At 48.0% G+C, this 25455-nt stretch overlaps 2 protein-coding genes across 2 annotated transcripts; both read left to right on the top strand.

The window, feature by feature from the left end:
* Positions 1-175: 175 nt before the first annotated feature.
* LOC105704002 (sodium/potassium/calcium exchanger 3) lies at positions 176-12353 on the top strand. Its single transcript, XM_012432829.2, has 8 exons — positions 176-218; positions 6250-6423; positions 6595-6782; positions 8715-8952; positions 9865-9999; positions 10094-10309; positions 10663-10764; positions 11173-12353. The coding sequence occupies exons 1-8, from the start codon at positions 194-196 to the stop codon at positions 11514-11516; spliced, it is 1422 nt and encodes a 473-aa protein (XP_012288252.1). The 5' UTR covers positions 176-193; the 3' UTR covers positions 11517-12353.
* A 2186-nt stretch (positions 12354-14539) lies between these two features.
* LOC105704009 (voltage-gated potassium channel subunit beta-2) lies at positions 14540-24815 on the top strand. Its single transcript, XM_012432838.1, has 9 exons — positions 14540-14903; positions 17809-18029; positions 20628-20844; positions 22424-22551; positions 22631-22837; positions 22916-23013; positions 23701-23751; positions 23846-24049; positions 24290-24815. The coding sequence occupies exons 1-9, from the start codon at positions 14779-14781 to the stop codon at positions 24389-24391; spliced, it is 1353 nt and encodes a 450-aa protein (XP_012288261.1). The 5' UTR covers positions 14540-14778; the 3' UTR covers positions 24392-24815.
* The last annotated feature ends 640 nt before the right edge of the window (positions 24816-25455 follow it).

Genomic DNA, 25455 nt, shown 5'->3' with positions numbered 1-25455 from the left:
CGTGAACCGTGAACGTTATTCCATGGTGTGGCGTAAAAGAGGCGCGTCCGTTATTGGGCCGTAAATGTATTTCGTAGGATCGAGCACGGGCGCGACTAGATCGCGACTCGGGAGGGGCGTGCGATTCAACAAACGATGTCGGACTTCGGAGTAGTTGTTAATGTAGTATGTGTGTGACAACGGGATTGACAACATGGATACGTCTGACCTAGGAGGAGGTTGGTGGAGAAGCTTTTTCCCGGGTATCGAAAAGCCGCGATTTCAGCCGGGCCCGAGGTTTCGTCGAGCGGAAGTCGGGTTAAAGTACGCCCAGTGAGTTAGGGCTAATTTCGTCGTTAAAGTCGGCCGCTAAGTGTGTTCGGGCCGGATTCTCGGATCTCCGGAGGTGATGTGAGTCGAGGCTGGTCGCGAGTTACCGAGGTCCACCGAAAAGGGCTCCAGGACTCCGGGGCAGGTGCCCACCAACTCCCCAAGAAATCCAGGAAAACCCTGAAAAATTTTTTCCACCCAGTTAGGGGCGTTTTTCCCGTCTCCTCTCGTTGATCTCGCTCTTCTCCGGGTCGGACTTTCGAGACTGCGTCGAAACGTCCACTCCGGGAAAAAAAATTCATAGTCATAACAAGGGATTTCACTTGCAACAAATGGCCCAGCGAAAGCATCCCCCGAAACATTTTCGTTACATCGGTACCATTATACATGGGATTGTAATGTTCCTTTCTAGCGACAACAAATTGTTTATCGCTCGCTCGCTTCAAGAGGAATGACAACATTTTTCTTGGCCGTTGAAATAAATTCAATTGCTAGTTTATCAAGGATTTTCTCTAAAGGGAGCTCTCCGATGGTTACACCTACGGTTCCATATATCTGCGTTAACGTGTTCGTTGTTGCTGCGATTATTTCTACAGTAAGAGCTAAAATTTTAGTAACAATGCCGTCCTTTGCTGGAAGTGCAAGTGTTTTTTTTTTTTTTTCCCCGGGCAGGAATCCGACGATCCCGACTCGACGTTGCAGGGCCTGGCAGGAAACCGGTCATTTTCACTAATATTCCCTGTGTGCTCCGCGAGTGGACCCTTTCGATCGGGTTGCCGTCGAAAAGGCCGGATTTTCATTTTCTAAACGATACCGTGCACTCAGAGGACGACCTCCTTTCGGCGAGTCCGAATAAAGTGCGGAATACTCGCGGAAAAGCTGTCGCGAGAGACCCCCCGCGAAGACTACCCGGGAAAAATGAGCGGAAAAAGCGAGATCGGAGGAATCGAATCCTCGTCAAAGGGAAACCGCCGACCCAGTTTCTCCAGGTTTAAGACGTCGTGCCTTTCATTCGTTTTCCCGTTCTTTCCGCGGCCCTTTTTTTCCTCCCTTTCCCTTCCGGCAAACTGCACAAACTCGGTTAATCTTAGGAATGAGGCGCGAACAATTACCGTTTGCAAGCATCGAGTGAACCAGCGACGATACCGAAATTAACTGGAAATTCTTTGATTATACCCCGAGAAAAAAAAAAACATTCATTGAACCGCGGATATATTTCCTTGAACGGTACCAAAGAAACATTTGGTTAATTCGAGGAACAATGATTTGACTGAAATAAATTCTCTCGTAATTCCGAGGAAATGTTGCATCCAATTAGTCAGAATTTATTGGAATCGAATAATTATCCCTGAAATGATTAAAATATTTCTTTGATCTAATGAGATTTTTCTCACGGGGTAATTACACGGAATTTATGCCTATATTTGCGAGGTTTTTTATGGGGGAGTTTTTTTGGCAAGACCGGGATTTAATTTTCCAGCTCGGTTTATGATGTAGAGAAATTCAATTACAGTTCCAAATGTTTTCACCGCAGTGGCATTAAAAAATACAAGGGTCCTCGGGTTCTCATCTCTAGCTGACCCAGTTCGAGCAGTTTTAAGATATCTCGACTGACTCGACCGCGACTGTGCTTTTAATTGACTTTGACTTTTCTCTCTTGGCCGAGTCGATCGGTTCGATGGATTCCGGAACTCGTATCGATGAAAGAACAAATAAATAGCAGCGGTACTTGAAAGTTTCCAATTGAGCGCGCTCCTCGAAAGTTGTACAAATTTTGCCTTCAGTCACATCCACCTTTCTGAAATATTCCTCAGAAAATTAATTGAGCCTCGGTATTTAATTTACGGTAATATCAAGGTGACCTGTCTTGCAGAAAAATTATAAGGAACGACAAATGAGGGAATTTGAACCCCTGCTAAGGAAAGCCAGGGGCAGGAATAACGCTTATGTTTCGCTTTAATGTAATTGCCGCGATAAACGGAATATGAAATCTAATACTCGGAGAATTATTGCGTAAACGGTTTGAATGCCGAGGTTACGTGATTTTCGCGCAATTTCTTTCCATGGTAAATCCCTCCCGCAAAGGTTGGATCGTTTCTCTCCGACTTCGACATTACTGAGATAAATTGTAATTTTTTCGATATCGCCGATACATCGTTTTTAGGGATGGTTAATTGACTTCTTGGAGAGGTTGTCGCGTTATCGAGGGACTTTGTATAGTGAATAGAATGACCGCTAGAGACGCCACACGCTTAGGGATGCAAGGGTCATGGTTGTACGTTCAGCTCCCCACCTTAAAGCTTTACAGTCGATTTTATTCTGAACTAAAGTATCCTTGAATTATTTAAATCCTGAACAGATATTTAACGTTTCCTTTAATATCGAAAGAAAAATCAGATGCGATATATCCACGGTTTAACAATATCCGAAAAATCCCCCGGGAGCAAGGTCGACATTTTCCGAAATCCTTTCTCGGTAGATTTCCGGCTGTTCCGGAGGTAATAAAAGGAACGGCGTCTCGTTCGATCGACGGAAGATTCGGTGAAGTCGGCTAAAAAGTCACGAAAGCTCGTAAATTAACCGAACGAGCGGCTTCGGAAAAGCACGCCGTAAGTTTCGGGGCCTCCACTCGATCGAGCTTTTCCTTCCCGCAACACCTACGGGTTGCTCGTAAAAAAAATCTATCGATCCAGAATAATCGAAACGACATAATCGAAGAATAGTCGAACGTTTTAAAAACAATTCTTATTCAGGACTTCGTCAAGCGTTCTCCGAACTTAAACGTAAAGATGGCGTCCTATACACGGGGAAAAAAGAATCGGATAAATTTACAGATCAATCTGCAAAATGTATAGATTTTTTCAGTTGAAAGAAAAACAGCAGATCATTTCCGCTAGCATTACGATAAAGTTTCAATTACTCAAACCCGTAAAATAACAGGTAAACATCTATAACAATTACATTTAAATATTTGGTAGTTAATCTATTAAATCTACAGATTTCTTCCGTAACACTTTCAGCCCCGCCTTACAGCTGACTTTTACAGAAATGTTTCCGCTAAAAGGTACATGTAAGAATGTAAAATTAACTGGATTAATCCATGAATGGGACAGATTTAACCGTATGGTGAATAACAATTCCCAACGGATAGGCTTCTATAAGTTTAAGGCTCTCATTTTTCTCCGCGTAGTTGACCTCGGCGTTGAACTCTCCAGATCGGTTCCTGTCATTTCTGCGCCGAAATCCATTCCATTATTTCATTTATTAATCGTTCCTGTTTTCGGGCGACTCCTCGGCGAGCGTCACGCTAACGAGGGAAACGAGGGCCGTTAATGCACCGAAGTGGCGAATTAAGCGCGATTAAGAACGACTTAAGATCGGTAATTAAGAAGTGGATGGCCGGTGCGGTGTCCGTCCATCGGTCTGTTCGATGGGCACCCGGTCTGCTGGTCTGCTGGTCGGTCGACCGCCCGAGTTGTTGAGTCGTGTTATACCTAGTTTATACGGCGTACATTAGGCATGAATGGCATCTACTCTGCCCAGTGAATGAGAGCAATTTAACTTCTTTAGGTTGCTTAATCGGTAGGAAGTCACATCAGCCACATATGTATAACACACACAAGGGACCATGCATATTATTCATATATATATTTTTTTAACACATTTATTTGCTAGCGCATTGTTTTCAAACCCGCGTCAAATATCCGGAATGGAAACAATCTCGGCTGGAATTGTTCCGTTCTGGAAAAAAATCAATTTTTACGCCGCGTCGAAATAGACGTTCTCGTGACGTCGACAAAATGAAGCATTAAATCGGGATCGATGGATTTGGATAATGCCATTGCCGGGAGGGTGAATATTATTTATATGTTTCTTTAAAGAGGTTTCTTTGGAGAACCTGGACCGAGGGGTTGTTCACTTGGAAATCAGGGAAAACGATTTCCTTCTTCACAATGCGACAACAATGCGATTCGGTAACAAGTGATGGCTTTAAAATTCTGATAACGTTTTGGTGATTTCGAATGATTTCCAAGTATTTCTGTGTGGGATTTCCACATGATTTCCTGAGTGAATATCCCCTCGACTAGGACAATTGGTCGAACGCTGGCACGGAGCACTCTGTTGCCATTAAGCTTCGGTTCGAGAAGTTGACGATCTTTGGTTTCTGCGTGGGCTTGAACGATGTCACGATCGCCGTTCACTCGGTCTGACATGTCGGTAAACGTTTCCGCAAGAAGTCCCCCCTTTGGTATTTTTCTTAAATAACTCGACCACGCGTTTCATCAAAATTGTAGTAATCGCGGGGCAACTTTAACAACCCACTTCCTACTTTACAGCGGCATCGTGCTATTTTCTTCCGAGATGAGCTCCGACAAAGAGAGAGCGAGACCCCGTGAAAGAGTCGCCGAATTAATCGCACTTGTCTGGATCAAAAGACCGTCAGTTTTGACACGCGAGACTGGACGGTAACCTGCCCTGTATCAAATGGATTTTGTCAAACGACCGACCGACAGAGAGGAGTCCGAAAATGAACGGACGAGGCAATTCAGTCTCTTCAGTTTTTATTAACATTACGTTAAAAACGATCCCTGATGAAATCAGACCCTGTTAACGTACAATCCTTTGAGCGTTTTTCAGCCGCTCTCGACGAGCTTGCAAATTCCGCGCCGTGAAAGAGGTCATTTTCGAAAGTGCGAAATTTACACGTTTGTAACCTGAGGAACGTTCCTGCATCGCTCTCGAGAGGGAATAAAAGGGAGTTAAAATTATTATTAGACGTCCGCGGTTCTTTATGGATTTCGGAGTATTAGGGACCTCTTCGAGGACCTTCCGATTCGAGGAGGACCTTGGGCAATACGTCCGTAAATTGTCGCTTGAGGACCCTTTTTCGCTCGTCGCTCGTCCTGTCGAAAATTCCTCCTTTTTCCAACAACTCGGCTTGGTCGCAGTGCGGGGTTACGTAAACCGTATATTTTACGACTACCGTTTCAGGGAGTGGTGCATCCGCGATGGAAAATCCGTAGTGGCCGACAATAATAATTATTCACGGGCCCATTTGGTACACCTTGTGGAATATTACACGGAGGCCCTGGGCGGTAGCTATTAAAAGCGAACCAGACATCGGCGAGCTCGTTGTTGCCGCTCGATTCGTTAAATTACAAGTAGGGTAAGGTCCACAGTCATTGACACTGTGACAATGACACGCCGTTCAGAATGCACGTGGAAAGAGACCGATCGGCGATTTCATCCGGCCGTAATGTACGAGCTGCGGAGGAAACGCAGAAAAATGGCCCACAGCCGTAAAACGAAACACGCGGGACACTCGGCGATGGCAAAAATTTCCCATTTAACTCCACCGATGCGAGCATGTTTCGCCGTCCGCGTTTTAAAACCGTGTTATCGAGTTCCCGTGGTAACAAAATAATGACGTTAAAAATGCACTCGGTGCCAAACGCAGAGGTAAATTGCCTCACCGCCGCGGAGATGGGAAAAATGTGCCGGACATGTAACGAGGCTCTTAAACTCGCGGTAAGACTCTTAAGGCTCAATTACCGCGCCATAACGAGTGCCGCCTGGTGTAGATAGTTTTTTGGAGACCGCCTTCTTCAAAGAAGGCTAATAAACGATCCTTCCGCGTCTAATTTCGGCCCCGCGGGATTTTTTTCTCATTCTATCCGTCCATTCGTCTTCTTAAGGTGAAGTGAAACCCCCTTAAATTCGTCGGCTCGAATAAGACACTTTTTTAAGGGCGAAACTTTGACACGTGACTCGTGAGCACCTAAGAACTATCCTGACACTTTCAAAGTTTGATCTTCCGAAAAAATTCTGCTTGACTCGGTATAAATTTCTCGACATGTTTTCACTTCACCTTAAACGTCTATTTTGCGATCGCTTATGTACGATTTTTTGGCAATGCCTAATGATCGTTGACGTTTTCAGGTATTAATTGCACGCCACCTGCGATCGAAGACTTCCCACATGACTTGTTCGACGAGAAGCAACGACAAGACGGGGCCGTCGTCGTCCACGTCGTAGTATCCCTTTACCTCTTTATCGCGTTAGCAGTAGTATGCGATAAATTCTTCGTACCTGCCGTAGAAAAAATATGTCACGGTAAGGAACAGTCCTTGGCACGCCGCGCGTCGAGATTCGATCGGCGAGTCAAAAGTCAAAAGTGGAGTCGCCTCCACTTTTCGAATTTTGCTCTCGACCTCCGACACTCGAATGGCGTCTCGCCCGATTCGAATTTCTGGAGCGATTTTGAATTTTCTTTTTCACTCCTAGCACTGTCGATGTCAAAAGACGTGGCCGGGGCCACGTTCATGGCTGCGGCGACGTCGGCACCGGAGTTATTCGTCAACGCTATCGGAACCTTTATCACCGAAGGTGACATCGGTGTAGGGACGATCGTCGGATCGGCGGTTTTCAACATCCTGGCCGTCCCGGCATGTTGCGGAATCGGTGCAGGCATGGTAAGAACGCTCTAAAAGATCGGGAAAAAAAAAAACAAAAATTACAGGCAATGCAAAACGGAACGTACTTTCATTATGCCAAACATGGGTCCATGATAAGTTCTCACATCTGAGAAATAAATATCGCACCGAAGTGTCGAACTTTGGCGTTAAGTATTCCATGCCGTCGCGCATGCTTTACAATGTATTTGGCGCGAAACTCAGCCAAGTTTCCTGATTCCCATTCCTTAGGAGAGGGATAACGATATTTCTTCTTCTTTTTTTTTTTTCTTCACCCTCGTCCAGGGAGTCCAAGGACAAGGCGACTCGCAGGAGAGATTTTAGGGAATCTCGAAAGTATTTTCGCGATGCCGGAGAGGGAGCCAAGGCTCGGTGGATATATCGCGGGTCACGGATCTGGGTCACTTTTTTAGGGATGCGTTTATAGGTATCCCTTGAAATTTCCTCGGAGGCCACTTTACGCGACTGAAATTTCTCGCGGATCCGGTGCGAAAAATCGGCAGATTCGCGCCTTGCTGGATGCGAGGCATTTTCCTCATCCGGGATCTATATTAATTTCTTTTTTTTTCCTGTATTCATTAGCGCCGTTTAATGGAGTTTATCGGTTCGTATGAGGGAGGAAATCAGGGGCAGGAGATATCGACAGATGCTTCTCTTGACGCGTCGATGCGTGCCGGGAAATGCGCGACATTTTTTAACATTGTTCCTCTCGAGCGCGTTAATGGCACACGGGGGGCAATCGGGCTTCCGGATATGTCAATACGAATGACCCAATTAAAATTAGCCGTCGAGGGATGTCGCGTTACTTTCGCCCTCGGTCGGTCCTCTCTTCGGGATGCTGGGATCCTTAAGGGGATGTGAAAGTGGCGTCAAAGAGGTCTCATTTATGAAACTTCTCCAAACTGGGTGTATCGAATCGATTCAAATGTTACAATATAAATATGAAGAGTATAAATATAAGTCCCGACACCCATACAATTTGAAATTAAAAAAAATGTATTCCTGGATATCCTAAAAATGATTTATAAGAAATTAAATTTCATGAGGGTCGCGACTTTCCTTATAACCTCCATGTTCACGTTGTTCAGTGTGAAACGATTCGGTACCCCCAGTTCGAAGAAAAGTTTTATAAATATTTTTACGTTTTATACATATAGATCGATCCTCTCATGTCAGCTTAATTACATCCCTCCCAGGAATTCCAGAAGCTGTGATACCTTTATCTAATATTAGCCTTCGACAAGGACTTCTGTTTGGCCGAGTTTGCCCTTTCGGAACAGGCATCGGTAATTGAATTTACCCCTTTGTTCCATAAATCTCGAGCGGAGTTTTATCAGTTTGAGCAGCGGTAGGCAAAGCCCGTTGTAAATCCCGGGAATCGCGTAGATTAGCAAGGAGTCTCCACTTCCACGGGCATTCGCGTGGCTGTGTACCCTCGTATATTGCAAAGCAACGGAAGCGGAAAGAGTGCACAGCTTCTCTCCCTGAGACCCTGAAGAGGTGAACTTGGGCCGGAGGAATCGGAGGGCAAACTACCCGGAAGCTCCGCAAAAGCTGAGCTTACGACCCGGACTCGGATCGGAAGCTCCACGGCGGGAGATAAAATATTCAAAAGCGATTCAAGTCGCTGTACTGGTGCCTTCTCGTCGGCCATCTTGATCCTCGTAACGTCCCCGACAAAAAAAAATAATTCAGTCATAACGATTAATTAAAGTCAACATTTGGAAGTCGTATATGAACTGTCAAATATCCCATGCGAAAGTTGCTCGTATGAACTCGAGAATCGGGATAAAAATAGGAATGCATTGGTAAAAGTGAAAATGTGTTTTTTCTGTGCGGGGGCAGCCATTACTATTTTTTAAGAGAACGTATCCTTAAATTACTTTGTTCGATTTTGCAAAAGATGTTGAAAAGCCGTTTGCCATTGTACAGGTGGTGCCTCTAGACTGGTGGCCGGTCAGTAGGGACTGCCTCGCGTACGGAGTAACCGTCGCCATCTTAATCTGCATAATACACGATGAGCGCGTCGAGTGGTATGAGGCATTGTCGTTGGTATTACTGTACATCGTTTATATCGCCGTCATGTACTGGGACAAATCCTTCCAGCGTTGCACGAGGTTTCGCACGAAGAAGAGCCAACTGTCGTCGGAAGATTGTCACATCTCTACAGGTGGGCTCGTGTCACGTTCTGGCTTAACGAGCCGTTCGCGTAGCACTTTGTACCTAGAAGGCGTAGCAAATAATTATCCATTCGAGTACCGCGTCATTTCACTAGTGGCCATTTGGTCCCATTATTTCCGCACATTTTATATGCACGGTAATTAAGAGGATGACGTGTAAAACTTGGTCGATAAGCGGAGCCGGTTAACTAAATTCATGAACACGAACAATTAGTCTTGTCAAATTAATCACGCATAAAATCCGGTTTATCGAACCTCCCTAACTTTGGTCCTATGACGGGGACATATTGGCGGTGTGCAAAAGCGTGATGTCGATAAAATCTGAGCGAAGGCGTGAATTAGTTACCTCAATGACGCTAAGTGCGTAAGAGATCGCAATCTCTTCGGGAGGGAGATGCAAGAATCGATAAGGCGTTGAATTCTTTATCAAAGTTGAACGATTTGGCATTACAGAAATGAGGTGCCAAAAGTCCCAAGGGTAAAATCCACTTCGTATGCAAAATTTTAAAAATTAAAGTTGAGAGAAATAGGGAAAGCCGAACGAAGTGGAACCAAAATGGCGGCCGTTGTTGGGTCCCCGGCGCGATGACGCGCGTCGCTGTGACGCGCGTAAGCGATTGTAATCTGGCTCGAGATTTGTCTTTGATTAGATAGGACTGGCCTTTGATTAGTTTGGTAAGGTTCGGCAAGAATATTTAGGCGGTTAGATCTCGTGACCGATCGATCCGACCATCGATCCAACCTGTCACGTGACTCTGGTCGTGGTGGCAATGACCGGAACAACGCGGCCGCCATGTTGAGGAAACGAGATTATCCTGTGCCACAGAGCCCTAATTATCCCTCTACGTGAGGATATTACACGGCCACGCCGCATCGGAGCTAATATTAATATTGTTTCGCAGGCGAGGCTGGAGATATCCACTTATCGCGATCCGATAAATTGCAATCGGCCGGCGATCGCGCGGAGCAAATTGCAACGATCGACGTGCCGCTCCAAAATGGCGGCACGAAAACTCAGGAGGGGAACCACGATCCCGGTGAGTAATACACTAGCAGTAATTAAGAAAAATCCCGTCAAGGGAAGTCTATCTCAGGTTAGGGAGTGGTATTTAATAATCCAACTTTTGGCAGAGTACGAGTACGAACTCCTGGTGTGGCCAGCAAGAGCCGGCTGGATAAGGAAAACTGCTTGGATCTTGACCTGGCCAATTCATTTGGTCTTTATGTGCACGATACCGGATTGCGAGAAGCCCCGATTCAAAAATTGGTTCCCGGTCACGTTCCTCATGTGCATCATTTGGATCGGTTCGCTCAGCTACGTCGTTGCCTGGATGATCACCATAATCGGTGGGTACTAGTGACATGCGAGTTCCCCGAAAGGCACCGATGCAATTCCTTGATTTACCGAATCCTAATTTCTTAATTAGTCGCGTCGCTTCTTCGAACTCTATTGTCCGTTCGATAAGCGAGAGATTATCGAGAGGGCTAGCAGGAAACGGGTGAATGTTATCATCTTGCCTATGATAAACGCGATAATATAATAAGTATTCTCGATAATGGTCGTCGTTTCTCCGAATAAGCTCCATTGTTTGGCGCTCGTGCCGAATGAAACTAACGAAACGGGGCCGAGTTGTGGCTTTCGATTCGCGTTTCTTATTCGAATTTCAAATTCAAGAGGATTAAATAATAATTCATTTCAGGTGATACATTGAAGATCCCCGACTCGGTAATGGGCATCACGTTCCTGGCTGCCGGGACTAGTGTACCAGAAGCTGTATCGAGCGTAATTGTGGCGAAGCAAGGTACCGTTTGTACAAGATCGCGGTTGGTCCATACTTGAACTCAACGACACCCTCATTAGGAATAGTTTCCCATCGAATTTCTCCTCCAATTCCGATTCTTCTCAAACTCCTGACTCGTATCAGTGGTCCAACGGCCCTGATTCGCAGCATCCGCTGATCCGATCGCTGCGTCGGACTCGGTGATGGGATCAGTGACACGTCGGTGATCTTCAGCGACCTACTTGCGATTCCACCATCGGTGACGGACCATTTACTGAATTTGAATACGGTGCAAGGTTCGGTCAGGACCCGTCACAGATTTCATAGCCGAGCCTAAGCTGGATCGCGTTCACGGTCCAAACACCGTACATCCGTTGCGAGGTTATGGCGACCAGGTTTTAATGATGTTCCGATCCGTTCGGTTCGCAGGACACGGTTCCATGGGCATCAGCAACTCGATCGGGTCCAACACGTTCGACATCCTGCTCTGTCTGGGTCTACCCTGGCTGATCAAGTCCTCCTTTTCACCCACGCAGCCCGGGAAGCATTATATCAGCATCAATTCCGGGGGCCTGGAATACAGCGCCATCTCCTTGCTGTCGACATTAATGTTATTATACATCGCGTTCGCCTCTAACAAGTTCCAGTTGGATAGGAAAGTAGGCCGGGCCTGCCTGTGCATGTACGCGGTCTTCCTCATCCTAGCATCCCTGATCGAGCTCAATGTCTTCTTCAGGGTGAATCTGCCGACATGTCAGAGGACGGTCAAGTGAGGCCGTCCGAGATCAGCAAGTCCAGCCAATTGCCCGTTTCCGTTTGTTCGTCCGTTTTTCCTTTTCCTCCCATCCGACGATTGCGATTAGTCGAGCCTACGCCGTCACCAGAGAACCCTGAGGAACCTCGAGAAACTTACGAGCAACTACCGTACCAACGTCGGGCGGGTGCTTATATCGAATACATGTGTCTCCCCGTGTGTACAGTGTTTTGAGCGTTACACGTTTATTCATACAGTTGAGAATAACCCATTTTATACGAGTCTCTCTCGCGTCGTCGCGTCGAATCGTCCCGTAGGCGTCGCGACGCTGCAAACTCCGGACCCGCTCCTTTTTCGAGATTTCGAGGACTACTCGGTCACTTTTCGAGCCCTCGGTGCGGTTCCGAGGAAATGCATGCACTGAACTAAAGATAGAATAAATTCCACTCATTGTCTCAGTTAAATGTGGAGAACTCGATATGCGAGGTGGTTCAACTTAGATTTCGAGCGAAGTCACATTTTGGAGTCGAGTCAAACTGTTGAGTAGGACCAACTCGTTTAATGAGTTCGCAATATTTGACTCAGAATATCAGTTGAATTTATGTCAACTCGAGTTACTCGAAGATTGCCGACTCGAATCGACGACTCGACGCCGCAAATCAATTCGGCGCGACGAGTCGAGTCAATCGCGAGTTGGAGAGTAAAATGATTCGAATAATTACTCGAATAAAAAATGAAGGCGATTGGTATCTCGGTACGAGTAACTCGGTCTCACTCTTCCCCTCGTAACTCGCATTCGTTTGTACCGATAACACGAGTTACAATAAAAATGACTCGAGTTTAACGAGTTAAAGTACTCGACTCGTCACATTACTACACTGAGAAAAAGATGTGATTGAGCCAAAGAAATATTTTCTTAACTCGAGGAATTTGACTGGAATAAATTCCGATTAATTGGATGCGACGTTTATTCGGAACCATAAGAATTTCATTCCGTCAAATTATTCCTGGAATTAAGAGAATATTCTCTTTGGTATCATTCAGAGAATTCTACGGTTCATTGAATTCTTTTTTTTTTTTTTTCTCAGTGTACCGTCGATGCGGTCCATCCAGTTAGGCAAGCCGTCACTCCGTTCATTACCGCGCACCGACGTTAGACCACGTACGCAGCTATGTAGTTAGATGACTTACGAGTTAAGATTAACACGTCTGTAATAAATTATTGTAAACGGTAACCCGGGGTGGAAGCGCCGCCATTGGATCCGTCTCTGGCCGAGCGGTAGAGGCGACAAAAGCGAACCGCGCGGATGCTCCGATTCGGGAACCCCCCGCGAGGGCGTGGAGGATTCGCTGGACTGCAAACTTTGCGGATCGGTGCCCGATATCCGGCCAGAAGCGAGATTTCCATTAAACGGTTCGAATTCGCGAGGTATTTCCGAGACCGCCCCCCTTTGTCCAGCCGATGAACGAAGACCCTCGACCTGAACTTCGTGATTTACCTTTCGAATTTTCCCCGCAAATGTCGGCTCGTCTTTGGTCCCGCAGGAGCTTGCAAGTCCCTCGAAGAAAAAGAAAAAGAAATAGGAACGGATGCAATCCGGTGAGTCGTAATCTCGTATTCGCAGTCTTTCCTGGTTAATCCGTGCGCTTTGGTCCGCAGGAAATTGCCGGGGTCGTCGGGGGAAACGGCGGAAAATGAAGAACGAGGGAAGCCTCGAGTTTTCCCACCCATGAATTGCCTCCATTAAGGTGATATGAAAGGCGGCGAAAAATTTCATCGACGGCGATAATATAAAATTCCCATATTTTTTTTTAGCCCTAACGCCATTTTGGATATCCAAGTGTTAACGTGGCGGGCCAGCTTACTTGAGTATCCAAAATGGCGTTACCACCGAAAATGGTACGGATAAATTTTATTTTATCGATGTTGATTAAATTTCTTCGCGTCGTTCATATCACCTTAAGAGTTTCGCGTTAATTAATTTTTAACAAGCAACGCTAAGAAAGCAGGGCGCGTTTCAGGATCCTTCGCTTCCCGGGGGACGCAACCCGACGAATCCTCTAGGTTACCAGCTCCCCTTTCCAAGGAAGTCATCCCCATCTCTCCCTTGCGAGTGGAGTCGGCCGTTTCTTGCCAGGCAGCGTCCAAAACTAGGACGAATGCCAGGCATCTTTTTACAGGGCTAGATCGCACCTCCCCCGGGGTTCAATCGTACATCTCGGCCCCGGAAGGTCTTCCCAAAGGGAATGCCAAATTCGAAGGGTTACCACCCCTCGCTGCCCCGAAGGGTCGCTTCGACAACGATGGGGTCTCCGATTAAACGGTGCCCATCCCATCGAGCGCATTCCCGACAAGTCCCAGGTCGGTGTTCCAATTCAGGAAACCGTGATCCGCCCCTTGGAAGCTGACCGACCCCTTGGTCCTCGATCTATACCTCGACAGAGGCCGGTGGATCTCTTGGATCCTCCCTCCGCGTGGGAATTCGGCAACGCGTTATCGATGCTCGATCAGAAGAAGGCGGCAAGCCGTTTGGGCGAACAATGCAATCAACAATGCGATTCGGTAACAAGTGACCTTAAAACGACGGTAATTCGGGGATGACCAAGGACTCCCAGTGATGTCATCTCGCGGCATCCTGACGTCTCGCCTTAAAATCCGCGATTTTCCGCGGGCACCCCCTCGGTCTCCTCTGCGGCGGTGCCCGGTCGCCGGCGGTGACCGCCGGCCCGTTGGCTTGGCGTCAGCGTGCGGATCCGCAATGCGGCTTTGCCGGCGAGTCGTTGGTTGCCGTCCCGACTCCTCGGTCGCGGGTGCGCGCGCCGGCGCCCGAGTGGCCCCAGTCGATCCATGCGCTGGATGCGACTTCGACATGCGCCCTCGCCGGCCCCGAGCCCCGAGCCCGAGCCCAGTCCGGCAGCGCCTGGCGAGAGCGTCGCGACGCGACGCGCCAGTCTTGCCTACCGCGGCAGGGGAGCACGACGACGACGACGCCTCGAGCCGAGCCCGGCCGCCCTTGCGCGTCGCCCCCGACCGGTGCCTCAAACCACTCAATAAAACCAGTGCCTACGATACGCGCAATAATTATCACCTACTCGCCTGACCGACCGTTCACCGATGTATACGCGCCATCGAGCCGCCGCGCCGATTTATCGCCCGACCCCCCAGGGGAGGTTCGAGGCCCGTCGATGATAAGACGAGAGGACCACCTCCGAGGGCTCCCATGATGCGCCCAAGGACCGACGCCTGAACCCCCGGCCAGGGACCCCCCTCTCTCGGGGACATGTCACACCTAATGCTCTGCAACCTCGGCAACAGCTCGAACGCGGGAAATGATACCAACAACAACGCCAACACCAACAGCAGCATGGAGGACGACGACTCTTACGTGCTGCCGACCATTTATCGGTACGGACCCCGGTTGCGAGGTACCCTCCCCGGGAACGCGGTTCGTCCTAGAAGTACCGGCGGGTTACTTTTGTATTTCGGGGGAAATTCGAAATTAGTCGTTTTCCAGGGTTTGGTAGATATCTGGTGGAGTGACGTGACGGGGAGGAGGCTTTACCGACTCGAGTTACTGGAATTTCAAAGCTCTGATTACTCGAGTTTCGACTCGAGTCGATAACGCGGCGAGGAGAGTCGAAGCGATGTATGGAGTCGAGTACTTCGTTGACTCGAGTTACTCGAACATTGCCAATTCGAGTCGACGACTCACCGCATGTATTCCGCGAGTCGAGTCAATGGCGAGGTGGAGAGTAAAATGATTCGGTTTAACGAGTTTCTCGAGTTCAAGTACTCGACTCGATCCTTAACGGGTATTAGTTTGAACTGATAACTCGAGTTACAGTCAAAATGACGCGAGTTGACTCATATACATGCTTGACTCGAGTTTATCGAATTAAAATACTCGACTCGCCAGAAACAATGGCGCCGATTCGCGCCATTGTTTCTGGCGAGTCCGACAATGGCTTCGATCTTCTCGTTCGATTCGAATTTCAATCGGGGATTGGAGGTTATCCTTTTCGCGTGGAAATTCATTTGGCAGGTTTCGATGCTCGATTCAAACCTCTCCGAATTGACGAGAAGGTTGCGTCGAGGTAGTGCACCGCTTTGCGGGGCATTACCGCACTCCGTCCTGGAGGTCGCTTAATTGGCTGGCGAGTAGTAATTGCACGTGTCATTATTAATTCGACGGATATTGGAATCGGCAATGACGGGGATGATTTAATTGGGAGGGTCCAAGTGTAGAAGCCGAGGGTAATTCGCATTTAGGCTTTGCAACGAGATAGCAACCGTTTTCCCGACAGTCGCCATCTTCTTTTTCTACCTTGGTTTGCGACCATCTTTTTCTACATTGACCTCGAGGGTATGTTTCTTGTCATTTTCCGGGACACCAATCGCATCGTTCGTTCCTGGTTTATTTCTAATTCTCCAAGTTCGCTTCGTGAGGAGAGAAGGAGAGATCAAAATGCTTTTCCCTGGTCTTGAGCCCCTTTGGATCGTTAAACTTCCTCGTGCCAGGCCCGAAATACTTTCGTCTACCGAAATCCCGTTTCCCTGCACCTGCACTCGCAGTGTTTATGCAACTCGATACCATTTGCACGGAGAGTATCGCTACCTCTGAGGCGGATTTCCCGTATTTACAAAGTGGCGATAAAAATCCCCTTCCAGAAAGGCTTGGATGACTCAAAGAACTTTGATTTCCAAAGTTTTCCCGTCCCCAAAGACATGTAATTGCCCGGTGGGGGGAGAACGGCAACTTTAATGGCCGCTCGTTTTTCCCGGTCCATGTCCCAACTGCCAGCGAGGGGAAACTAATCGATCCGTAATCGATTTTATCGATGCGGACTCGTCGGCTCGTGAAATCGCTCGAGTACTCGGCATTGGTAATTAAATTACAAGTGGAGACCCCGGCGAAGTTCATGCACATTCATCGGGACGAGAGGGATTGCGCTTAATTAGGAAAAATGTAGATCGAGGAGGGAGGGCGGCTCGAAATGATCGGAAATGCATTTTTCGAAACCGGGGCAAAACGGAGTCACGGGTTTCGATATCGGGGGACGAAATGGACACGGCGACCTCGATGCTCCTCGAAAAGTGGACCTCGTTATCCAGGAGTTTATAAAAAGATTCATCGTTTACAGAGGAAGAAAAAAAAACAATTCATTGAACCAAAGAAGTTTTTTCTTCGAACGGCACCGAAGAAATAGTTTAGTTAATTTCAAGAATCATTATTTGATATAAATAAATCGTCATAATCAGGAATAAATCTTGTATCCGATTTATTCGAGTTTGTTCGAGTTAGACAATTATTATTCGAATTAACAGGATATTTTTCTTTGGGACTAATCAAAGAAATGTTTCTTTGGTTCGGTGACTTTTTTTTTTTAATTCACTTCTTGTAATCGTTACAAGAAACCCGATAGTGAATTGAAATTCGGCCCGAATTTCCGGCGTTAATCGAAGCGCGAGGTGCACTTCGAAACTCGCGGAATAATTTGCACCGCATTTCGGGGGTAGAGAGCTCGAGCGGGAAAATCGAAGGGCGGTGCTTTCTGAAATTTCATACATATGCAATGAAAAAAAGGGGCGAAAATGGGGCACCGTTTTGCCCCGGCTTTGCGTCCAGCGTCCAGCTGGAGGAAACTTGACATCGTTGAAAAAGAAAATACTTTCTGTTACATAGATTTATATATATCGCACGTTAGAAATTTTCAAGTGTTCACGTATCTTGCGGCAAGTAAAATTTCTTGCTCCAACTGTGAATTCTTTTTCTGGGTGCAATTCGATCCATCGATCTCCCCAACTCGGGGGCCGAAGCCCCTGAATCTCTTCACGAAGTCGTCCCTACTAATCAAACTGCTACAAATCACCTGGATTAGCTCGAATCGGTCCACGTTTAGACTTCCCTGGCCATAATTCCCTCCGAGGCTGGTCGGATTTATCGTCTTCGTTGGACCTTTAACTCCTTTCTTTATTAGGCTGACTACTGATATCAAAAGGACCACGTCAAAATATTGATAAAACTTCTTCAACCTAGGTGCACCATATCATCTCTCTTTGATTCCAGTGTGGGATAAATAACCAATTTTTTTTAATTAAATTTTTCGATCATCGTATTCTTTCTTAGAGCCTCCATAATCACGCGTTGAAGTTCCAAACGATCGCACCCCGTCGTAGAAAAATTGGATAAATATTTAGAAAATTGATAATGTAGAGAGGGCCCTTTCGTATCACTTTAACGAGGGCAATCGTTTATTTTAACGAGCCCGGAAGGGAGATTAGAAAATGACGTTAATTTTCTCTGAGCCAGGTGTCGCGCTCCGATAGCGAGTTTGGACTGCATGGAAGAGTTCAATGGCGGCGGCGGCGGCGGAGACTCCGGCGTGATCTGCGGCACCACGGTCGGCACTAAAGAGCAGCTGCTCACGAGCTGCATAGCCGCACAAGCTCAACGTTTACAGCATCCTTCGCCAGGTATTCGCTACCGCAACTTGGGCAAAAGCGGTCTACGTGTTTCCAATGTTGGATTAGGTACGCTGAATGTCCACCCCCGTTTTTTCTTAGATCTTCTCGCGGCCCCTGCCACCCTCCACCGTCCACCTGTACGCCTCGTCGCGATCTCACGGGGTGCCAACGGAAGCGTCCACTTGGAAAATCGGTGAAAACGATTTCCTCCTTTGAGAGCGGACTACCTTTCATTTTATATGACAAGCAACAATGCGATTTGATAACAAAGGACGTTCAGCCTGAAATTCGCGACAGCGTTTCAGTGGTTTCCAAAAATTGCCAAATTGGCTTGGGATTTCCACGTGATTTTCAGGGTTAAAATCCAGGATTTCCCCAGTGCCCACCTTCGGGACTTCTTAAGGAATCGAAGAAATCGAGGAAATTGGGATTAATATGAGAATCCAAAACGACGCTTTTTGTTGGCACCCCGCGGGTTGAGGGAGACACCTTTCGGTGCAACCGATGCCGAATGCACCCTCGAGACCCCCTCGCATGTTCATTGTTGCAGTCTCTCGTCTTTTCGCTCGTCGCGGTCGCGACAAAAGCGGAAAACGCGTTCCACGAGGTCGACACTCGCCTCGACGTGCGAAAGGGACGAGACGCGTAGAGATATCGCGCTTTATCCAGTTTTTCTGCACGGCATCCCTCGTGCCCACACCTGACACGTTCCAATCTCGTATGTCGCGTCCCTAGGGCCGAAAGGGTGTTCAAACTCGATCCCGGAAATGCGATCGAGGGCGAACGCGCCTCTTTTGAGCCGCCCCGTCCTGAGCCTTTCAGACGTGGGAAATAAGGTTTTCCAATTGACGGGAGGGGAATTTTATCAGCCACTTTCGCCAGGGCCTATCGCGGGAACTTTCCGCCCCGCGTGGTCGTCGGTTCGTGTCGTCTGTCCGTGTTGGGGGTTTCGCTTCTTCGGCCGCTTTTGTCATGTGTATACACCTACGTGTTAATTTCTTCCTCGTGTATAAATGTTTCATCCATGAGTCCTCGACATGAACCGGATCGATGGCGGCCCGTCGTTCCGCAGGGGTCTCGATCGGCTGTCGATGAATCCATGAATTTTTCCTCCGATGGCATTCAATCGGCGTACATGGAAAAATGCGTGATCTGGCTTGACAAAGAACAATTTTCGAGTTTGTATTAAATTAGAAACGAAGCATTTAGGGACGTACTACACACTTCACCCTCGATTTACGCGGTGCGAAACGTCATTATTTATTACCTTAAGCTGTTTGTAATAGGACGGCACCGGTAATATGGTATTTAGAAGACTCATTTTTCCCGACTTTGATATACATTTTTTTCTCCGTTTACCTTCGCTTTAATAGCGCCAGGGCGGTCGGAATTTGCCATCTCTGCCCGCTCGGGCGAGTTAGAAACTTTATTACCCCAGTTGGAGCGGAACCGTTTCCAAAATGAAGGCCGCTTTCGGGATGCTCGCGGGGCTCGCTTAACTCCGAATTAGACAGGAAGTACCGAAGCTGCCGGAGAAGCGAAACGTTTTCTCGGCCGGGAAGTCGGGTCCTCGTGAGGCCGCGACCGCGAATCCTCCTCCGACTATGCCAAGTTAAATATTGAGACAATCGGAGTTAATTTTCCGCCGGGCTGCCGAGACGACGAATCCGCAAACTTCCCGCCCTGCAACTTGTGTGCACGTGCCTTTGGCATTAATAAATGTTATCCCATGTCACGCCGAGAGAGATAGACCCGGCATTATTAATTCACGGGCTTGCAATTAGGAGAGATTGGGGAGATTGTTACAAAATGAGTTAAAATAAAAAGAGAAGGTTTTTTCACCGTAAAGAAAAATCTCGCGAGAGGCATAAAATGAAAATAAGGGGAGCTGTTAACAAAGAAATATTATAAGGTCATAATACTTTCGCGGGGATCATTTTAATCAGGTGCGAAAGGTGGTGCACCTGTGCACTCCGCGGTACCTGTCGCGGTCGATAAGGAAAGTCGTGATAACAGCTTCTGTCGAGACCGACGCCCGCCGAGGTGCCTTATTTGGACACGTATCCACGTAACGTCGGGGCTTCGATATTTAACCCCTTCGAGCCGGGCGAAGAAACCGTGTCGTTCAATATTCAATATCGATAATAGGATGAAAACGGATTGTTCCAAGCAGCGCCGAGGCCGAGTCCCGGCCATCGATTAGGGTTGCCTCTGCACGCACGCTGCCTGGACTCCTGCAAGGTGCACTACGTGTCGTCCAATTTCAACCGAGCACACATACGAGAAACGTAGACCGCACCGTAGCTATAGAGTTAGTTCCCGGTACTTACCGAGTACATAGATCGTTATACCTCGCCCTCATTAGTCACCCTACGCCGAGAGAAAAGATCAGCTGATCGAAAGAAACACCTAGTCCCGCGAAGAAAAAATATCTCACGATAATTTCTATTCAATTACGAATATTTCTTCTTTGCGAGACGGACGCGTATTGTTGCTCCCGAGTAGTCCGAGGTGCTTCTACGTGTCCGATAGGATTGCAATCGATTTTCTTTACGGCGAATCCCGCTTTCGAGGTCCGATCGACCCGTAGGTACTCCTAGGGGACGATCCGACGTCGACGGTCTCGTGGTGTATGACTGTACTTGGAGAGCCTCCCTGTCCCAGGTACGTGGACCACCTTCGGGGGCGTCGGAGGTGCCAGCAGCGAGGAGGCCGCCGAGGCCGTCGTCTCGCTGGCCTACGACAGCGGCATCAACGTCTTCGACCTGAGCGAGGCGCACAGTGGACATCGAGCCGAGACACAACTGGGCCGCATACTTCTGCGACGCGCCTGGAACCGCTCCAGCTACGTCGTTACCACCAAAATCTACTGGAATACCAAGTAGGTCGATCGAGTAGGGCCTGCAGCGACTTCGTCCGCGGCGACTCCACTCGCGGCTCTGCGGACCCTCTAATCGGCCTCTGCTCTGATTTCCTCGTGATAAAAATTCCTTTAGACCCTTACTCGTGTCTCACTTTCAGCGTTATGAGACTTACTTTATCAGCGATACCTCCTCGTACCCTCTTTCGAGCTTCTTCTTGAGCGCTTAGGGGTGAACGTGAGCGCTCATCCCCGAAATGTGGGATCTCCTTGTACTACTTCGCGGTCGCGACTTACTTCCTGAAGAGGGACCAATCGATACCGGGTCCGGTCGATCTGGCCGGGTAAACCGCTAACGCACGACCGCTGGATATCCTAGAATGCTTCCGATGTAGCCGATCGGTAACTCGGATTATTCTGGTCCTGCGAGCACCGGCCTTATGCGCTCAGCCTCGGGGTAGGTCGGGCGTCGCGACGCTGCGGAATGACCGATGACGCTCCCGCCGGAAGCCAGGCCGCGTTTGGGGTAACAAATTGCTTCACCAGCAGAGGCAATTTCGAAATTCGATCGCGATTGCTGGCGATGACGGGCCGAGCCTTGAGCTACGTAATCGGGACCTGGAAATCGATTCTCGAATTCATCCGGATTTTTTCTTCCCATGACAAAATTTCGCATCGTTGCGAAGTCGCGTCACTGATCGACGTTTGAAAGTGCAAGATTTTTTTATTTGCATGCGAATAAATTAGCACGAAAAAATGTCGCATTGTTGCGAGGTCGGGACTTGGGGCGACGTTTGAATGCGCAAGAGTGTCTTTCGCGGGATGAAATTTCATATTGTTGGCCGACATTAGAATGTCGTCTAAGAAAACTTTCAATTTCGCATGCGAACGTTAATCGTAGGAACTCGAGAGTCGGATCCGAAAGAGTGGCGTCGCTTTTGTCTCGGATGCAAAAGTATCCCTGGCGCTTACCGGGACACCGGAAACCTCGGAACTCGGAACCGGAGTCCCCGTCGACGACTTTCGATTACTCAAGTGTTGCCACTTTACGTTTGGCGAGAGCAAGCTCTCCGAAAGGGCTTTGATGTCGGGATTCGAGCCGGTGCGGAGCACTTCCGCCCATCTCCCCCGGTCACGGCGCGTCTGCACATAATTTCTTTTGTCCCGCTGGAACAAGAGAGGAGGGCTCACAAAACGACCAGGTGCTAGTTTCGAACCTCTTCAGAGGCCCGCTTTGAAGCCGCGAGATAGAGTTTCGAGTCAATACAACGCAACAATGGGAGTGGGAATAAAGAAGCGCCACATTGTCGGGAGATATAACGAGATGCCAACGTCGACAGCGGCGTTATTAACCCTGTAATTACGAAACGCCACCATAGTGGCTTCCGCATGATCGACGCGTTTTTTACGAAGCGCCCCTTCATATCCACGTATACCGAGCTACAAACGAATATCTTGTTCATATAAAATATTACCACCTCCATTTCGCCGTAGTTAATATTATTATTTGATTATTTAATTTTTTATTGATTATTTAATTTTTTTTTTCGATTAATGTCGACCTAGGGGATAAAAAGGAGTTAACTCCTAATGCTTGCAGGACCGAGGGTCGGGGCTTGTCGCGCAAGCACATCATCGAATCCGTGCAAGCTTCCTTGGTCAGGCTGCAGCTCTCGTATATCGACATCGTCATGATCCATAAGGTCGACCCGATGTGCCCCATGGAAGGTGAGAGTCCAAGACCTGAAAGGGAAATATCCCGGAATAGTGGTCCGGGTCCCTAATCGAACCGATCGAACTTTTTCAGAAATCGTGCGAGCCATGAACTACGTGATAAGCAAGGGCTGGGTCATGTACTGGGGCACTTCTCGATGGTCCCCCGTAGAGATCATGGAGGCGTACACGAACTGCAGGCAATTCAACTGCGTCACTCCCATCGTAGAGCAAGCGGAGTACCACCTGTTTTATAGGGAGAAGCCGGAGCTGTACATGCCCGAGTTGTACAACAAAATTGGTAACGAACTGACCGGTCTTAGAAAAATCCAGGGCCGGAATCTCGGTTGCTTTTCATATATGGCGTATGGATTTCCAGGAGTCGGCTTGATGGCCTGGTCAACGGTGACGATCGGCATGGTCTCCGCCAAACCGGAGGACTGTGGGGTCTCCTTCCTGTCCAGGTCGTCGTACAAGGTATACAAGAGATCCCAGTGGGTCCCACGAGATATTCCGTCCACTATCTGTCCTTCTGGGCACAGTGTCGAGGCGTCCACTTTTTAGCTCGAAGGAATCGCGTCAAAGACTCCCATCGCGACTGTTCCTAGGTGTCCAAACGATCTGTAAACTCCAATATTCGGGCTTTTCGGATGACGGGTATCCGAAAACCCGGAGGTGACCGGATATCCGTCCGTCCGGTTTCACCCGAGACTCGGAGCCAAGGGCAGGGTTGGGTACATATAATGCGTCATGGTACTCTACGCATGTATTACAACCTATATTACGTCTCTAGTTTTCTACGCATATCCTCGTTCTCTACGCGAATTTAAATATAAAATAATAAATCCTATTAGAAGTTTCATATCAAACAGTGGATGAATTTCCAACAGAAACGTCGAATTCATTTATTATTTCGATTTTTTACATGTGTGCTAAGAGACGTTTATAGCTTAGTGGATGCCGTACGTCGGACATTTGCGGCATTGTTCATATTGGAAACGTAATTTTATACGGCAATATACGTACAGAAACTTTGAAAAATGAAATTACCCAACCCCGGCCAGGGGCCAGATTCTTCTCAACGAGGACGAGATTCGATTGTCGTTTCCCAATTGGCGAGGGGCGCACTCGTTGAGTAATTGCCTTTGTAATTTTCAGCATAAGTATTCCTCGTTCAGTTGGACAGAGGATGAAACCCAATCTTTGTACAAAGAGGTGCGTTTCATCGTGCTTTTCTCAGTAGGACGGCGCTCGAGCCTAGGATCGCGACGGGCCGCTCTAAGAGTGTGACATGTGATTACCGCAGGAGTACGCCTGGAAGGACAAGACCGTCGACGAGGAGGCACGGAAGTACTCGGACAAGCTGAGGGACGTTTGCGCCCTTGCCGAGAGACTGGGATGCTCTTTTGCTCAGCTGGCTATCGCGTGGTCCCTTAAGAATGAAAGTGTCCAGTGCCTTCTGCTGGGAGCGTCCAACATAGATCAGCTGTACGAGAGCCTTCAGAGCTTACAGGTGAATCTCGTCGATCGAACTCAGGGTTCCTAAGGTGTAACGAAAGAATGATTTATATATATACCAAAAGATAAAAATATTTATAAAAGTTTCCATCAAACTGACCCCACAGAATAATTCGAACCTTTAACACCTGATTATGGAGGTCTTGAAATTGCTTGTACGTCCTGATGAAATTCCCCCGTACGCCGAAGGGCTTAGCGCTTAAAGGGTTAAATCTGACCTCGGGCCTGATTTCAGTTGATTCCGAAGTTGAATGCGACCATGATGACCGAGATCGAGAGGATACTCGACAACAAGCCGTCCCGACCACCCATGGTGTCGACTCTGGCTCTCAGATGACAATCGATCTGCCCCCATGGAAGCGGTGGGGGCTCCCTGGAAGAGGGTGGCAGCCCGAAGAGCGAGGGGGGCAACAGCCAGGACCAGGAGCAGACCAAAGAGATGAGCAACAAGCTTTCCTTCTGCGAGATCCAGTGAGACCGATCGACCAGCCTGCTCCTGGACGCCTCCAGATCGGTCGCGGGTTTCACCAAACTGCGGATCCTCGCGACCAGCTCCGTTATGGCACTTCGTACTTTTATAAGAAATTTTCGTAATCGCGCGAATCCACGGTTCCGTCTTTGCGGAGAACGACTCGCGGGGGTCGCCGATCGACCCCGAAGAGGTGGAGGCAAAGCGAGGGGCTGTTCACTCGGAAATCGGGGAAAACGATTTACTTCTTTGAGAACCTTCATTTCGTATGATAAACGGCAATGAGATTCGGTAACAAGTGCACGAAATGTGAAAAACGGCGAGGAAAACCGCAATTGTGGTTATCGTAACTTCACTTGATGGGTAATGTTATCACTCCTGCAACTTTTTAGCGCAGCGTCGTGGATACTGCAACTATTGACGAAGTTAGAATTACTATTCGATGTGATCGATCTCATCATTTGCGTGATTCGTATTACAAAAATAATTTAACCACGTTGCTATGGTAATTGCAACGAAAATATTTTATTTTTCTTTCCGTGTGACGTTTCACCTTAAAATTGTGAGAATATGTCGGGGACTTCCGACAATTTTCACCGATTTCCAGCTAATTTCTGCTTACGATTTCCACGTGATTTCCAATATTAAAATCCATAATTTCCTGAGTGAATAACCCCTCGAGGCAAAGCATGGTGGGCGACTTTCTGCCCTCGAAGGAACCGCGATCCGAGGATGACGAGACGAGATCGGGTGGCGTTCCCCGAGGAGAATTCCAGGGCGATCCGAGTCTTCTAATTTAGACGAGGATCAGGTTCCAAAGTCATTTTTCCTTCGGGAAATTCCATCCGATTTCTCGCCCCCGCGCTGGAGGACGGACTCGAAGTTTCGGGCATCTCGCGTTTTCAATTTCTAGATTATGCTTCGCTCAGAAA

Source organism: Orussus abietinus, unplaced genomic scaffold (genome assembly GCF_000612105.2).
Source record: "Orussus abietinus isolate OABI.00-Male unplaced genomic scaffold, Oabi_2.0 scaffold11, whole genome shotgun sequence".
NCBI lineage: Eukaryota > Metazoa > Arthropoda > Insecta > Hymenoptera > Orussidae > Orussus > Orussus abietinus.
Note: the sequence above shows the minus strand (reverse complement) of the source record. Positions and strands in the feature narration are given on the sequence as shown.